The 17,649-nt window shown below is 31.0% G+C and overlaps 1 protein-coding gene across 1 annotated transcript; it reads right to left on the bottom strand.

Annotated features, from left to right (window-relative positions):
• Window positions 1-871: 871 nt before the first annotated feature.
• LOC136274319 (interferon-induced protein 44-like) lies at window positions 872-12,519 on the bottom strand. Its single transcript, XM_066080814.1, has 5 exons — window positions 11,709-12,519; window positions 9,865-9,914; window positions 8,429-8,626; window positions 8,152-8,298; window positions 872-1,674 (listed from the first exon to the last, which is right to left on the bottom strand). Exons 1-5 carry the CDS (start codon window positions 12,256-12,258, stop codon window positions 1,660-1,662), a joined length of 960 nt encoding a protein of 319 aa, XP_065936886.1. The 5' UTR covers window positions 12,259-12,519; the 3' UTR covers window positions 872-1,659.
• Window positions 12,520-17,649: the final 5,130 nt, after the last annotated feature.

Raw genomic sequence — 17,649 nt, 5'->3', positions numbered from 1 at the left:
ACTTTTAACTTGCAATTCTTTAGAAAACAAATCAATATTATGTGTGATAGTAGGTAATGGTTATCTCTATGCATTTTTACGGTCTACATTATAGCAATGTCTTTGAAAGTATTTTTTTTCTTTTCAGATAATCTTCACTTCGCCCACATTGGGTAGTACGCGAAGAGGACTGGCTGGACATTTCAAAGCTACATTTACTTTCTTAAAACAGAGAACAGAAACAGAGAACAGAGAACATTCATTTTCCGTGTCGTCACCATATTTAGAAATATTTTGTGCATTTCTCACGATCCTTTAAATTGTTCATGCTTTCAAAATAATTGTTTAAGATATATGACACCATGCAATATTAGCTTTATGGTAATAAAAATAGTAGTAATTTTAGTAATGTATAAAAATAACTGATTTCGATATTCGGAAAAAAAAAAAAAAACAAAACGGGGAATGTGAACTTCGGCAACATAACTTTAGGGTTTTAAATGAATTGTTTTAAGGAATTTCACTAGGTTCTGCAAATTTTGATATACTTAAAAAATTTCAACAACATGTGAACACTGTTCGTGATATATGTAAGCAACTCCTGTAACTCAATTGTGTCTCCCACATCCATGTTTGTAATTAAATTAGTTTATTTTTATTATTATATTTATGTTTATTTATTAGTGTCTAATTTTATAATATCGTATTGTTTTAAAATTGATTTTTAAGCACCATAACTTCTTACACTCGAAATAAAAAATTGATATTTCAAGTATTTTCAAAATGTTTACAATTTTGAAAAGCATTTAATACTATATGTATTACAAAGTTTATTAAACGTTTTGTCGCTTTGTACAAATGGCTTTATGAAAGATTTTATCACGCCCGACTGTATTTGATCACCTCATAATATTCAAAGAATTATTTCTTACTACATATATTTCATAAATTCACATGATGTTAAGGAATTGTACAATGTAATCTAAAATAACCCTTGAATAAATGTTTTGGATAATACGTTACAAAATTGATTCGATAGTCTTATCAGAAACAAAGACATTGGAAATGTAAATATTTAAGCATAATCTGTATCCATATTTAACATTTAATAAAACACCATAAAATGATAATACTGAAGTCATTTTATGTACGTTATTTCTTTTCCATAAAACATATCGTATTTCTATGTATATATTTATCCTACTTGATGTTGAGATTTGAAAAAATATACACTATTTGTCTACATTTGAGTCGTTTTGTAAATGGTAAAGAAAAAAATTCCCCTCAAACTGGTTTTAAAAGCAACACATGTACCAGCTGCAGAAATGTTAAAACATCTATTTCATTTAATAGAGGTTATCTTATTAAATCTACACAAAGAAATGTTTTCCTCAAATGTTTCTTAGATCTGTGCATTTTCCTGTTCTTGGTAATACTGGTTCTCAAGAAAATCATCAGCAAACATCAACAGCCTGCGTAGTGTAGTTAAAGCCAGAATGTTTATGTTTGTTTTCAATCGGGTTTCCTTTTCATAGTTTTTTACTGGAAGTACGTGTGATCTTGGTAGACCGATGACACGAGCAGTGTTGTTGACAGCTGTCTCTACGAGTCCATTAGTGAAAGCCTTTTGGACGTTGTCATTTTCCAAACAACAAATTTTGTCGATGTTGGTAAGAATCACTACGTGGGGTATTTCTAAAATAAAAATGACGTGTAAAAAAACTCAATACAATAATTTCCAGTGTCCCATTCTGGTATGAAAAGTACAGTTTTGTATTACCTTTCATTAGTTAAAGATTATCGTTTTAAATTAAAAAAAGAGCAATTTTCTCTACAGCTTATTCTGGTGCTGATGATTATAAGATTATTCTCATCTGCAAACTTATTTGTATTTCAAACAGGTAACTAAATTGGGTAATATTCAAATTCCAAGTTTATTTGCGCATCCATTTGGACAAATCATAAAAAATATAACTATCGTTTAATATTTTTCAACACACTTGAGAAAAAGAGTGGTAAAAGCCTTTCCATCACATAATTTTTCAGATTTTTATAATTTCAGTACAAACAGTCTTTAGTCTATATTTTTTTAAGGATAAGCATTCACTGTACGTCCTTTAAATTACGTATTGTCGTTTTGAGGAGTAGGTCATGTTTTTCTTGGGTTTTTTTTCAAGACTCGGCTACCAGCTGGATACATTTCCCCTATTTATTTATACTTGACTGTGTAATAAAGATATAATGGAGGTCTTTTATCAGGATATAATGCATGTAATTAATTTCATTGATATTTTATTTCAAAGCATCGATTACATCCTTGTCTACTAGTATTTGTTTAGTTACTGTAATTTATCTCCTTACATAAAATTCAGTTTATTATTTCAACTAAAGACGCGGCATTGTTTAATCAATTACCAATCATTGCCGAGTATGAACAAATTAATTATTATGGTTACTGTTACTTTTGTTTTTTACTAATTAACTTTGGAAATATATCGATCAATCTCATAGACGGCGAGGCGAATCGTTCTTTCCCCTAAAGACTCTCAAGTAAGCATTTTATTTCACAAGAAGCGATGATCTTAAAAAAATCATGACCCTACATCATGTCCGAATAAACACAGTCACTCTTCAAAATTCACATTTTCAGCTTTCAAATAGTCTTTAAAAATTTCGCTGTTCACTTACAATCACAGGATGAATGACCATCTTTAAGTCCTCCTTAAAGATAGCTTAAAGGTGTTTAAAGGTAGCTTAAAGACGATCTTTAAGCCACCTTTAAGCTACCTTTAAGCTATATGTATTGCTTAAAGGTGGCTTAAAGAAAGCGTAAAGATGGCTTAAAGGCAGCTTAAAGACTATCTTTAAGTCACCTTTAAGCCACCTTTAAGGACAACTTATAGGTCCTTAATGTCCAAACTTCTTTAAGCCACCTTTAAGCCACCTTTAAGCTACCTTTAAGCCACCTTTAAGCCATTAAAAAAAATTTAATTCAATGTTGTGCTTAATTTCCAACAAAATGTATTAACTTTATGAAAGAAAAGGTATTAAAACGGTTTTTGTTCTAGAAAGAAAAATGAAAAAAAAACACACAAAAAAGCCGGCCACGGCGAGAATCGAACCCGGGACCCTTATTTTACTAGCATCACCACACATCCTCTGCGCCACGGCAACTTACATGTTTATGAGTGTTTTTATATCCTATATATCAGTGGATATTGAATCACTGTATTGAATGTGTTTACTTGAAAAGATTATGACAAACCATTCAGTTTGTAACAATCAATTATATCTAATTTATAAATTACATGCATGCATGTAATTAGAATGAAATACGGAACTTGGTCTTCAGTGAACAAAAATATATTATACCTAAATGGAAACCGTTAGGTTCACTATAGTAGGCTTTCTGACATGTAGTTAATAAATTTAAACCGAGTAGATATACGTTCATCTTATTTATAGCTATAAAAAATGTAAGAAAGAAAATGAAATCATTTCTTTTATTAAATGCATTGATACTATTAGGGTATTTGTTCAATTTCCCGCAATTTCCAGGTTTTCATGACCGCGGCCCCGTTCCAATTATATGTTTAAATATTTACATGTAATTGTATGTACATGATTTATAAACTATCAATTCTATAACAAACAAAATTACCAATTACCGGTGACGTATTTACTGCATGTGGCAATTGCAAATGACTTGTATATACAATTGTATGATGTGCCAGGCAGGGTATATTTGACATATTTACCCTTATACATATATTTAAATAATCAACCCCTATTTATGATCACCGGTACATTAATTAATTAGCCTCAAGATTTTACTCTTACATACATGTATCGTTAATATGTAGACGTAACATCTTTGAAACCCAGAGCTAGGAAATAATACTTTGAAAATGAATTACAAATGTAAATTAACTTTTATTCACTAGACTTATCGTATACTCGTACATACTAAAATTCAACGCCTTTAGAAACCCTGACGTGCACCTGGGCACACGACACACCTGTTGTGTATATCTTGTATATTCTGTGTTAGTTCCAGGGGTTTTCTTAAGTTGGACAAACAATAGACTTTAATTAGATATACACAAACATGCACCTGGGCACACGACACAACTGTTGTGTATATCTTGTATATTCTGTGTTAGTTCCAGGGGTTTTCTTAAGTTGTACAAACAATAGACTCTAATTAGATATACACAAACGAACAAAACTATGTCTAGACAAACAAAGCAGTAATATCCTGCCCGATATAACAAAGGCAGTTGAGAGTCTTTTCATCTTTAACATGTATCTAGCAGATCTAGAGTTAGAAATAATGAAAATTAAAAAAAAAAATACAAACCTTAAACCGATTAACAAATTAAATCATGCATTTTTGGTTCATTATCTTTATTTTGTTTAATAACCGGATGAACTGAGAGAGAGAGAGAGAGAGAGAGAGAGAGAGAGAGAGAGAGAGATTTTTTTCACCGATTAATTTATAATAGGAAACAAACATCCTTTAATTAGTTTTATGCACATATTAAGATACAGAGACTGCGCTCATCCCTACAATAATTTTGAAACCCCCAAAAAATTATAAAGAATTTTATATCGGCAATCTGTGTCCATCGGAGCGGTGCTGATGATAGCGATCTGTGTTTAATGGAGCGACGATTAAAACCGCCTGGAACACCCCCCCCCTTCCTTGGAAATTATATAATCACTCGGATGACCCACTTCCATCTCTATAAAAGAGCTTTTGCATTTAATATATGTGTTTATTGTTCAGCTTGATCAATATCGACTTAAAGGCCACTTAAAGACAGTGTAAAGGCAGTGTAAAGAGAGCGTAAATGCCACTTAAAGATGCTTAAAGGTGGCTTAAAGGTGGCTTAAAGGTAGCTTAAAGAAGTTTGGACATTAAGGACCTATAAGCACTTGCTTAAAGGTGACTTTAAGGCGGCTTAAAGGTCGTATAGCCTTTAAGCTCCTTTAAGTCACCTTTAAGCCACCTTTAAGGACTTGCTTAAAGGTGGTTTTTCGTCCTGTGAATGATGGTAGCTTAAAGACAAAACTTTATGATAAACACGATGACTTCAATTTTTTATAGTCAACTTTCTTTACTTATGTAGCAATATACCTTCATCACCTGCATATAGTGTTTTTGTCTCTCAGTTAATTCGATACACAATGGCATGCTTTTCGAAATGAACAGTTTCTAAGGCGAGGCAAACTACTGACAAACAGGTTGATAAAACAGGACTATCAACAATCTCGTTTGAAGTCATCTTTTCGTAGGTTCTATGGTCCATACAACGACGTTGTCAGCAAATACAATCTTCCACTGGGTCGCTGACCGACGTTTTCATACTAATTGTTAGACTATATTGTTTTCCCAATTACGACAAACAATTCACGGCGGGTGTGACCGGTCAGCAGAGGATGGTCACTCATCCTAGGCACCTGATCCTACCTCTATCTTTTTAGAGGTCCGTGTTGCTTTGCTTTGAATATGCATTTCGTTTCTTGGATTTTTGAGATGGTTGACGGTTTGTTATTGTCATTTATCATTACAATGTTTTGTTTGTATTTAGATTTTAACATTTTCTCTCTTTACTCCGCATAGGTTTAAGCAAATCTCGACGCTGCCATTTTATTTTTCTCCAGACAAAATATGTCGTCATTTTAAAGGTTTACTACTCTTTAAAAGTAATTCCAAAGTGCAACTCATCAATACACGTATTTCAAGATCTTACAGAACACGGTATCTCTGTCAAAGATAATGAAATTTCGAGAAAAGGCAAAGCGTCGGCAATAATGCCAAATACTTATTCTCACTAGACAAACGTAGAGATATATCCGGGAGTTACCTGTCATATTCAACTAATGTAAATGACATTTTAGTCGACGGAAACAAATAAGCATGCCAACTATTCCGTGAAACTTAGACTTGGTGTGTTTCAAGTCATTTGGTACTAGCACAAAACCATTGTTCAAGTTTTGAAACATGTATTAAGATTTATTTACAAAAGGACTGTAAATGTTTTATACCTCTATCAACAACAAGACTCTTCATCTCCAACAGGTTTGTAAGAACCTTTTTTGAAAGAAGGTCCAAGGTGCTACCGTCGAGGACGAAGGCAACTACGTGTATCTTCTCCATTACTGTCGGCTTCCAAATAAAGCCTATGGTGAGTCTTGACGCTGAATGCATTTCAAACTAAAACAAGTGTTAAATATAATTTTTCAAAAAATACCTTTTTCATAAAGTTTACAAATTATGAAAGCATCAGCTTTTCAAAATTAAAACTCGCAGTTCTTATAATGCTGATGTTTCTAAAACAAACAAGAGGCCGTGGGTCCAATCACTTACCTGATTTACATTGGCAATTGCGCTAATAAAGGTAGCTGACTCTAATCAATGCAGTTGTTTTTAAGTCAAATAAAGTATCTAAGCAAATGTTGTTTCATTGTTTCATCGATTATTGTGTCTACATCTAAGATTTGGGATGCCCCCATATATAATTTTTGAAATTGTGGCATTGCAGTTCTTGACATTTAAAAAATGTCCATAAGTTTCTCAATTGACATTTGAACCACTCCTGAGACACATTTTTATTTTGGAGGCCATGGTACTTTCATATTCTATTCTATATTCCTAAATTTAACATTGAATATCCCCTTAGGCTCCCAGTGTTGGTCCAGATCTGCACATCATTAAATGTACACATTATTGGGATGCGCATTTTGTAGCATCAAAGTTTTCAAGAATATCTTAAATAAATGCCATGTGTTCTTATGCCAAACGACTAAATTGTTCGGAGGTTCGATATTGTCCATGTATCATAATTTGAAAAACTAAGAATCAATGCTGCAGAAAGATGCACCCTGTGTGTTGAATGCATGTATATCTTCCATTATTTAGTTGCAATAAGCCAAAGAATAGATTGTTTTAAAAAGTCATGTTCCAATTGATCATGGTGTAAATCAATTTTGAATGATAATATATTTTCTCAATTAAACTATTTGCTGTTCCATAAAGTAAAAATTAAATTCTTGAAATAAAACAAAAATTTTACAGTGGGTAAAAAAGGAATGTCAAATCACTATTTAACATAAAATAAGGATTTCTATAGCCCCCCCCCCCACCCCTCCCCTTCATAAAGTAAACCATTTTCATTATTATGTTGCAAATTGTATGTTTCTCCAGTTGAATTGTCTCTCTATAAAGACACATGTCAATTAAATAATTAAGATAGTACGTAACAGATTTGTCCTTTTATTGAATTTTTCTCAAAAAAAATATTTTGATCATTTGAACTTATTCTGAATATTATCATGACTAAATTTAGCAGCGTTTCTTACCACCTTAAACTGAAATAAACTAAAAAACGTGAACGGGAATAACTTTGTTAAGTTTTTGTTGATGGTTTGTAATCAGCTGCAATAAATAGAGTGAAATTATGTCTTTGCTACTCTAATATTCGGATTCAATGTTTGGCATATGCATTGGACGATTTTGATTCCGACTTGAATATTACTTCTTTTTTCTAACATATTAACATATAAATGTTAAATGCTTATGATGACTACAACAGCATTGGCCCACATGATATTGTATATAAGATAAACATATGGGTTGATAAACTGAGTAAAAAGTTGATGAGAAAAAAATAGTATAACAACTGTGCAGTAGATATATTCAAACGCATAATTAAAGGGTGTGTGCGGCTTATACATTTGGTTGAGGATAAAAATGTAACCATTTTTTTGAACTGGCTTGTTTCTGTCCAAAAACTCAAATCACTTTTTTTACATCCTTAAGAATACTAACTGGAAGTATAATGCGCCTATAAAGAGCAAAGTTTTTTTAATCATTGATATATCGGAAATTGACCAAAACGGTGCGATATATCTTATTTAGCATGTTTACTATTATTGCATGTATCGTTATGCTTTTGCATTACATCAAGAGAGCTGGCCAATGATATATTACATGCAGACAATTACTTTAAAGAAATACTTGTGTTTAAACTGTCAACGATTTCAAAGATCATTAAAGATCATTGTCCCGGATTTAGCCAAAATATTATGCAGTTAGCATTTAAGAAGTATATACCAGGATATTTTTACTCTCTCTGTGTAATGATTGATGATTCTAAATTAATTTACCTTGTAGTGATTTGGAAGGTTTCCGTCCAGAATAAAGCTTAGCTCTTCACTGTCGATGGACATTCTCTCGTCCACTCCACGTGTGTCACAAATCCTAAACCTAAGGTATTTCTTGGTCGAATGGTCACGAATCCGGAATTTTTCAAACTGATCATAGTAAACATCGACAATTTTATTCGCCAAACAACATAAATTCTAAATTTTGATGTCATTTAACAGAGAGAGAGAGAGAGAGAGAGAGAGAGAGAGAGAGAGAGAGAGAGAGAGAGAGAGAGACCTTCTTAGTGATGCTGTGTTTTTCGCTCCCTATGCATGCACGACAGGATAGTTCATCCTTAAATATTGAGTTGATGGTGTTGATGAAACTAGATTTCCCGGCACCAACTTGTCCTAACAGTAGAATGTTGACTTCCTGTATATTTATCTCCTCTAGTGGCTCGTACTTTGCAACAAAATCTTTTAATTCTTGCAACGTCTACAAAAAGTATTAATTTAAGAAATAATGAGATGGAAATACTAAATTTGCTTACGAACCTTATTAAAATTTTAAACTGTTAATTAGGAAAACACGGTTTGCTTTTCTGAAATATCCGTTTTGTGTTCCTTCAAATTTACATCATTAAAAAGAATAACGAATAAAAGTAATCTAACCCTATTTTAAGATTAAAAAAAAAATGAGATGGAAATACCAAATTTGCTAACAAACTTTATTAACTTTTTAAAATGTTAATTAAGAAAACAGTTCGCTTTTTTGAAATGTAAGTTTTGTGTTCCTTCGAATTTATATCCCTGAGAAAAGGAAAAAGAATAAGAGTCATCTAACCGTATTTTAAGATTCAGATCTATTTAACAACGCAATTTGATACGAATGAGGTAACGTAGACTTTTTAACATTATCTCAAATTCTAAAAATTAAACATATGGTTTATACCGAGCGCAGCGGGAGGCGGACGAAGCAAAGTGAGGCTTAATATATATAAGAACATTCGTGAAAAATAGAAGTTAAATCAAAGGTACTTAGGGCTGAAAATTTTTCTTACGTATAGTTCATGGGCGCCGCCGTATTTGCTGCCATTTTGTTTAATATCGTTATCCCATTCATTAAATGAGTGGCCCTTTAAAATGTTTATTCTCCGTTAAGTCTCTTAAAACTTTCCAATTCCGTGTAATCAATAGATGAGACTAGTTTCACGCATGTCTTATCAAATAATTAGATAAAAATAACATTAACATTAAGGAACCGATCTTTTAGATACTGATTGAATAAAGTATAAATAGAAAATTGATCAACTTATGATATGGATAAGCATTGAAAGAAGAAATGAAAAAAATCGGAATAACGTATTTTTCTTCGACTGTTTCCGAAGTCCGAAAAAACAAAGTTTACGTTGAACATATTAACATGAAGTTATAATGTAGACTAAGCACGCGACGGTTAGTTTAGCTGTCAATTGGCTTATGATTTGAGTAGACAGGCGGATCCTACTGTTTGTATTTTTAACCAAAAAAATTGCGTTCGGTCAAACCGTCACACCGTTCGCATATAATATTTTTAACCGTTAAGTTGTTATTTAAGCCAAATATTAGGGTTTTCCAGTAATTTCATTTTTAGGAATGACTTTTTCAGAATCAGTAATCCCTTAATTTTTACCTCTTTTGTATGAAAATCACGGACGGTATTTTGTCACAGACCCATATCTTAAGATAGCATACCTGTGAATTCCATTCCGGGGTTTCCCTCCAAGGTACAATAAGTTCCTTATCTGATACGGTAATTGAAAACATTTAAATATGCAAAATCAACATCAAATTGAATACCAAGATAACACACTTTTAAAAAATTATGCAGGGTCAAGTTGCAATTGTTAAGACCCTCAAATGTATTAGAAAATGTTTTACTTAGTTGACACATTGAAAAAAGAACCTTTTAGATGTTAAGCTCTTCTGAATAACAATAAAAAGGTTTGTGATAAAATCATTTAGGTAAATAATTTACAATAATTAACAACAGTTCAAAAGTAAGATAAGGTTTGTATATCAAAATACCACATAACCAGCGTTAATTATCAGGTAGCCGTCTTTTTAATTTGTTTTTAATCTTTTTACTTTATGAATATTTACTTTATAAAGTAAAGAGGAAACATGATCAATTTTATGGGGAAAAATAGCTTATCTTTTCATGGATTTTATAAGCTTGTTAACAAACATTTACAAAAAGAATATCAAATGCAGCACTATTTTTTTTTAAATGTATGTAAAAAAGTATCTCTTAAACTTTTAAATGTTTATGTTTGAGTTGATATTGCTTTACCAGCTGTACATGTAACTATCTTACACTATAGATGGAACTTGAATTTTAGAAGTGGATTTATGCTTATAAAACAGCATAATTATAAGTTTAAATAATTGATATGATATGAAGAAGGAAATTTAGTTGCATTCTTCAAGTAGTTAATATGAATAATTAATTGGATATTGTTCTGTATCTTGTGTGGACACCTCCTCACTCCCAATCATATGGAACAAAGATACAGATCAATATCCAAAAAATCAAACAGTGTTTACAAAACAATATAAACACCTTATCAGACTTCAAACGAAATCATTTAAAAACGAAGTTTATATCTCGAAATTCATACAACTACTGTGGAATCATTAAAATTTGTATGGGCCAATGTTCGTGGCTTGCTTCACTTTTACAAGTTTATGGGGACGTAGTTTCGTGTATTCTCTTATACTTGCAAAAGGAAATATGACTTTTTAACCCTAATTTATTTCTTCTAGAGGATGTATATTCGTGGGTGAAAGGTACCCACGAATTCCACGAAAATTGAACTACCAAGAAATCTAATGATTCCACAGTATTCAAAACTGTATCAAGTATCTTGATACAAAGGAATGTTGTACTCTTATAACACATTTCGAAAAAAAGATCAAAGTGTGTTGACTTGGTTTGCAATTTAAGACACTTTGAAAAAAAGTCAAAATGCGGTATAGTTTCAAAATGCGTTGCCACAATGAATACAGTTCATTTTTTCTGTATAATCACAATATAATTTAGGAAAATATTTATTGATTCTTAATTTAAAATAATATATCTGTATTAGTCAATGCTTTTTAAAAACTAGAGTACTAGAGAGAAACTGAAGTATATGATACAAATGACAATGTAGGTTCTACTGCAAAAATCATAAAATAGTTCACTTCTGTATTCAAACAAGGTGACCCGTAAACGCCTTAATTGCAAGTTTTTATAATAATTGCAAGTTTTTATATAGCGCTTTTAAATTGCAATGCATTTCTCAAAGCGCTTTTACAATTAAAAACTCAACAAAACTTAAGGTATACGTTAATGATAAACAAAGCCACTGATGATAATAAAAAAAATTGTTGTGTGTTATAGACCTAACTCTTTTAAAAATAACGTACAGTTTATGAATAGCAATGACACTAAAAAGATGCAAAACAAACCCTGAGTAAACAACAACCTTAAGCTCTTGCTTATCATATTACCACATTTGTTTTGATATCAAGCTAAGGTTATAAATAGAAATGACCTTTGACCAGGTAGACCTCCAGATCTGTGACGTTGTTGTGACCGTTCGCCACAGACTGGGCTGTCTCTCCTTTCATGTCAAATCTTTTCCCGTCAAAGAAACTATCTGTGCTTAATTGGTAATAGTTTTTCCTGGATATTTTGTCTTCTTTATTGGAATAAAAGGTTCGCAAAGAAAAAAAACATGGTCCGCAAATGCTTGCCTGGTAATGAGTTTCTCCACATATGTATGGGAATTTCTTTGGTTTCCAGTTACCAGCAGAATAAAGTTTAAACAAGAACGCTCGTTGATCTGTACACCAGCTTCCGGTACTTCCCCAGTTGTCTGGGACGTAAGTGTTTCCCCAGCTGTCTGACAGGTACCCTCCGTACACGTTGTTGTCCGTATTGTAGAGGATAGTCACAGTGGGTCCTTTGTTGTCACACAACTCGTGGAACCTCTGTGGAGGCACCCCGTCACGACTTAGTTTATAGAGAAGACAAAACTGACTATCTCTGCTCATCCATTTTGATAATTGGGTTTTGTCCTTATGTGTAAGAAAACCAGACATGATTCTTTAGCTGCAGTTTCTAGATTTCTTCAACAGCTGAAGCCACAATTCTTTAAAAAAAAAAAAGGATCCACTTTAGTCATAAGGTCTAATGTTTGACTTTTTCGTTTATAATTGTAAATTCTAGGATGATTGTTGAATTATGATCCCCCCTCCTAATCATTTCATTGAGGTATTTCCGTCTATAAAGCTTTTTTGACTTTATTGGATTTGATCCTCCAGACCGTTTTAATCACGTCATAATCAAAGAATGATTTATTATTCCTTTTATAAAAACAAATAAACAAAAAGTGTACTGATCATTAGGATTGGTTTGAGATCAATTGATTGTTGTTTTTCAAAGACATTATCAAACGGGCATATTATACTTATTCACAATCCAAACTAAGATACAAATGTACCTTTTTATGACCTTTTATAAAAATTGATGATAACAAAACAATATCAATGTTACCCAAATTCATCATGCCAATTAACGTATCTCTTTTTTTGTCACTGGAAACTCGTAAGTGGACATAAACTTTCAATAATATTTTACCGTTTCATTATTAAACATTCATATAAATGTCTGCATATGTATATATGTATATGTGGTAAATAAAAACAAATCAAAGAACTCTTATGCCAAAAAATGTGATAATCCAGTAACGTATATGATGCGTGTACTTTTGCGTTTGTCTAAAAATAACAAATCCAAATGATTTGACATAAAAAGAAGTTAAAAAAAACCTAATATATTTCAATAAAGCCTAGTCGCAAAGCGGTGAAGGCAAACAATCATAAAAAAGCAAACAAAAAATCAGTAACGTAAATTAGCATGTAGAATTTCTTATGTGTAAAAGGAACTTAATTTCCAAATTACGATTGTCCTTAAATACGACCCTACTTTATTTCCGTGTGCAAAATCAATTAGGCTAGCTAAATTAAACCACAAAAAATCGTTATTTGCCCATAATTAACAAAGAAAGACTTAATTTGATTTAAACAGTAAAAAAGATGATGAATGACATAACAACTAAACACACTGAATACGAACCTAATGAATAGTTACTTTCGTTATAATTTCAAGATAACACAAACACACGATTCCAAAAAATCTAAATACGGTAGCAAATATCGACATTTATCAGCTCTGGCACAATTTTTGGATATCGATATGATTAAATTGTTGCATAACATTTTTGTTGCATATAAAAAAAATATCGCGTATGCAAGGGATTCTCCAACGCTATCAAGAGATCTTAGTTACGTCACATTCTGTTATTAGCGAGTTGCTTACTAATGAATGAATTGCATATTTTTTTGTTTGCTCCATTTTAATCCATATAACATTTTATATGTAGTCGGTTTTTATTTTAACTTCTTTGGTTTTTTATTCTTTTTCGGTATATGCCTTTTTCAGAGCAATGCTTTAGGCACCTAATGAGGTTCATACGTACCAAGTAAATGAAGCATGTCACACTTATATACAAAATTAGAAAAAAAAATTATAGGGGAAACATAATGAATACCTGGTTGGGGGTCTCAAATGAGCTGTGGTATCTGTTTTACATACATATTTGAACATTTGAAACAAAAACTCTTTGAGGTAGTGATGCACACCTTTCAACGTTTTAAGCATAAAAAAATTCTATTATAAATTACCTTTATCTTTGACACCTCATCCAATGATTCTGAATAATGATATACATGGTAGGAAAATGTAGTTAACTAGCAAAAATGTTATTAAGTTTGAAACAATATATAGTGTAATATTTCAAATTCGTTCGTGAAAAAATTGTAATCAGGAAATATATAGAATTGAAGCTGTGCTGGTCATTTGATGATCTCATTTTGATTTAAGGGTTGTATTTGCAAACTTTGATACATGATAGATCATTTTGAGATTTCACATGCGTGTATATTGACAAAAATTAAAGTCTTTAACTGAAGATCTTTAAAAAAAGAACCTTTAATGTTTTCATTTTTAATCAGGGAACCAGTTAAAGTTATCTAAAAAGGCATATTTGAAAAAATCAGACCCTGATATTAATATGATATTAAAATATTATATACAAATATGATACTTAAGTAATATAGAATATATAAAATCTAATTCCAATTTGTTCTTTTTTTTTTTTACCAAACTTTATCACTCATCGCGGTCTATATAGTTAAAGTTCTAGTCTTTTTTGAAATGTTGAATAAACCTATCGTTAACATTTATTACATGATAAATATGCAAGTATCTAAAGGCCGCTGGCTCTTAAGTTTATTTAGTTATATTAGGAGAAAAACATCATTTGCCGATCAATTTTGAGAAATTCGGTCTTAACATAGTTTTCCGATTGTTCTAAGCTTGTTTATAATGGTATTGGAGATAGAAAAGTAATTTAAATCAATTTAATATGTAAATCAACTGCTAAAAGCTATCACTTTTTTAGTTCATTTATTATCAACCAAAAGAAACTCAAACAAACAAACAATCAAAAATCATGAAAAATGGAACAAATTGTACATTAACTCAATATTATGTATTGATAATGTATAAACATGTTTACAAACAGTTTGGAAGAGCAAAGCTAGATCAGAATGTTTGTGCAGAACATATACTCTTATAAATTTAGTTATATATGATTTTTTTTATTAATATATACATAACTTGCGTAAGACAACAAATTACAAAACATTTAAATATTTGGATAAACGTAATTTTTAAATGTAATAAAACGAATTATAAAAAAAACCCCAAAAACAAGATTGGCTTATTATAATAGAAACAAATAAGAATGTAATAATATATACATATATTGTAGATCAGACACAACTCGTGAAATATTTTGATAATATTGTTTTTAAATTTTTTAGAACAATTTTTTTTACACATAAATTTACATTTAGCGTTAGAGTTTAGGCAGCTTGATGCCTCTTACTGATAATTTTAAAGGGGTATTTTTTTTAATAAAAAAAAGGTTGTTTTTTTTAGATTAAATTACATAAATTATTTAAATGGTCCTTTTTATTACTTATCGCATTCATACGATTTCTTCCTGGATAGTCTTGTATACAAAATCACAAAAAACTAGATGCTGTCATTAGACAGTAATACCCGCACCAAGTCTTTGCCCCTAAATAACACTGTTTTGTACAAGTTGTATTAAAAAATCTACATGCAATGTCTGGTAATTTTTAAACATATCAATTTTCATAAATTGAGATCCCATCCCATAACACCATTAAGCAGCCTTTTATGTACAATTTGGGGTTGAATTTTTGGCATGTTAATTTTAAGTTAATAAATAATCTGAACATTTCATGCACTCACACACTCGCAATCCTCATGGATAGAATATATTGATAACATCAAAAGCATGTACACTGTACATGCAATTGCAACAACGAATATTATAAACAGAGCAAAATAATACAAAAGATATATAAAGATACAAGGGAGTTATAACCAAAATTCTTTCATGGTGATGTTTTATATTTACAATACATGTATTTGGCAAAAAGAAAAGGTTTTTAAATTTTTGGAAACTTAAGTAAAAATAGAAAAGCCCAAGCAGGATTTGAATTCTCTACTTACAGACAAGTAGTTAACACTCTTATTAAACCAATTGCGCTTCACTGTAAGGTTACATTATTTGGGGGAAAATCTTATATTTAGACTTTATTGTTCATTTTAATAGGGAGTACATCACAATATGCAGGTGTCCTGTACCATCTTAAGACTGAAATGTATGCTTTACAAAGTCGTTTTTTACCTAATAAAATAGTGCAACGGGGTTTAAAGAATAAAGTCACAAAAATACATGCGTGTTACAAATAACCGATCTGAAGATTAATTAACATGCATAAATTTAACGCTTCTTTTGTGATGATAACCAAAAAGGATCCACATTGTGCTCTAGTTGGATTAACATAATGATGCTGACTAACATAGGTAAGCATTGCATGTAGTAGCACAACATTATAAGCCACCGGTATAGGTATTACTTTCACTTTCAAAATAAGTGATCTCCCTTGCCAGCATTCTGTATCATCATCTTTTAAAGAGGTTCGTTCCTCTGTTTTGGGGTATCCATTTTGGGTCATCTCTTTTCTAGATATTTTGCATTATATATGGATTCTACTCATAAATACACATTTTATAATGTCAATTAAATTATTTTAAATAAAATAGTAAATGAAAAATTAAATATTTACAGAGTTCAGTATGTGACTATATCTTGTGGCGGAAGGTTTTTAAGAAGAAAACGAACATTTTTCACAACTCAGTTGTTTTAGATTACCGTTATTTAAGTTTCCTTATATTCAGTGTAAACAAAATTTCCAGATAGTTTGTGCATTAGGATTCCTTCATTTTGTTATGAAAAACAATTTTTTTTTACAAATTTTCAACATTCCAATTGACACATATTGGCAAATTTAACTTATATTTCATAAAAGTCGAGAAAAAATGAATTCCAATTTTTTTGCTAAAATTAGCTTATTTCATGCCATATCTCAAATTTTACATAATAGACCTATACTTTTGGTTTTATTTTCTGAAATTTGAAGATTTTTCTGACAAGTTTATCATAATTTGAGAAAAAGTTTAAGACTTTTAAATTATTTCATTTCATATTGAATCGGTAATGGATAAAAATAGCGTTTTATCAGTACAAAAAGGTCAAAATATCAATTAGGTGAAGAAATTGTAACATTTAAGACTTTTGATCGCGGGATCAAACGTCCTTAATCATACGCCTATGAATGTCTATCAATAATATAAGCCGTTAAATGTAGGGGAAGAGAGAGATTATACCCTATCTATATATAAATAGATAGGGTATATATCTCTTCCCCTACATTTAACAGCTTATTAATAGAAATTCAGAGCCCTGTGTTTTAATATCTAAGTTATAAACGCTTATCATCATTACCTATCCTATTGCATTTGTACAGTTTCTATCATTAAAATTGCAAAAGTTGTTTTCTTTAATTTGTCAGACTTACACTATTGAGTAGAGACTTATCATGTACATTTGTATATATGAGTTATATTAGGAATGAATGGGTCTTTTTTCTTAATGTATAATAATGCATCAAATATAATGTAGGCCATGACCCTATGGGATTGTACTGACCTCATGAAACAGAAAAATATCAAATATCTTGAAAACTGCTGAGATCCCAACCACTAAACCATATACCGGTATATTAATTCTTGTTTCTAATGTCATTATGATGCATCAAACGGTTTTAAAGTACATGACCCCCAAGTGTTGTCTTTACACCCATCCCCCCCCCCCCCCTGAATAGGAAATGATATATTTTGATAACTTTTGAGATCCCCATCCCAATATTTATTTTTGCACTTTGTGCTATTGTTATACCCCCTTGGAGACACCCTGATTTTCTAGAACT

The sequence above is a fragment of the Magallana gigas genome, chromosome 4, assembly GCF_963853765.1.
Source record: "Magallana gigas chromosome 4, xbMagGiga1.1, whole genome shotgun sequence".
In the NCBI taxonomy this organism is placed as follows: domain Eukaryota; kingdom Metazoa; phylum Mollusca; class Bivalvia; order Ostreida; family Ostreidae; genus Magallana; species Magallana gigas.
The sequence above is the reverse complement of the archived record's forward strand: the minus strand, read 5'-3'. Positions and strand labels throughout refer to the sequence as shown.

What these genes read in the sequence shown, in the direction of transcription:
- LOC136274319 (XM_066080814.1), bottom strand. Translation starts at nt 12,258, where the DNA reads ATGTCTGGTTTTCTTACACATAAGGACAAAACCCAATTATCAAAATGG. An exon ending in GGAGGTCTACCTGGTCAAAG is followed by an intron (nt 9,915 to 11,708) that starts GTCATTTCTATT and finishes TTACCGTATCAG; the next exon opens with ATAAGGAACTTATTGTACCT. An exon ending in CCCCGGAATGGAATTCACAG is followed by an intron (nt 8,627 to 9,864) that starts GTATGCTATCTT and finishes TACTTTTTGTAG; the next exon opens with ACGTTGCAAGAATTAAAAGA.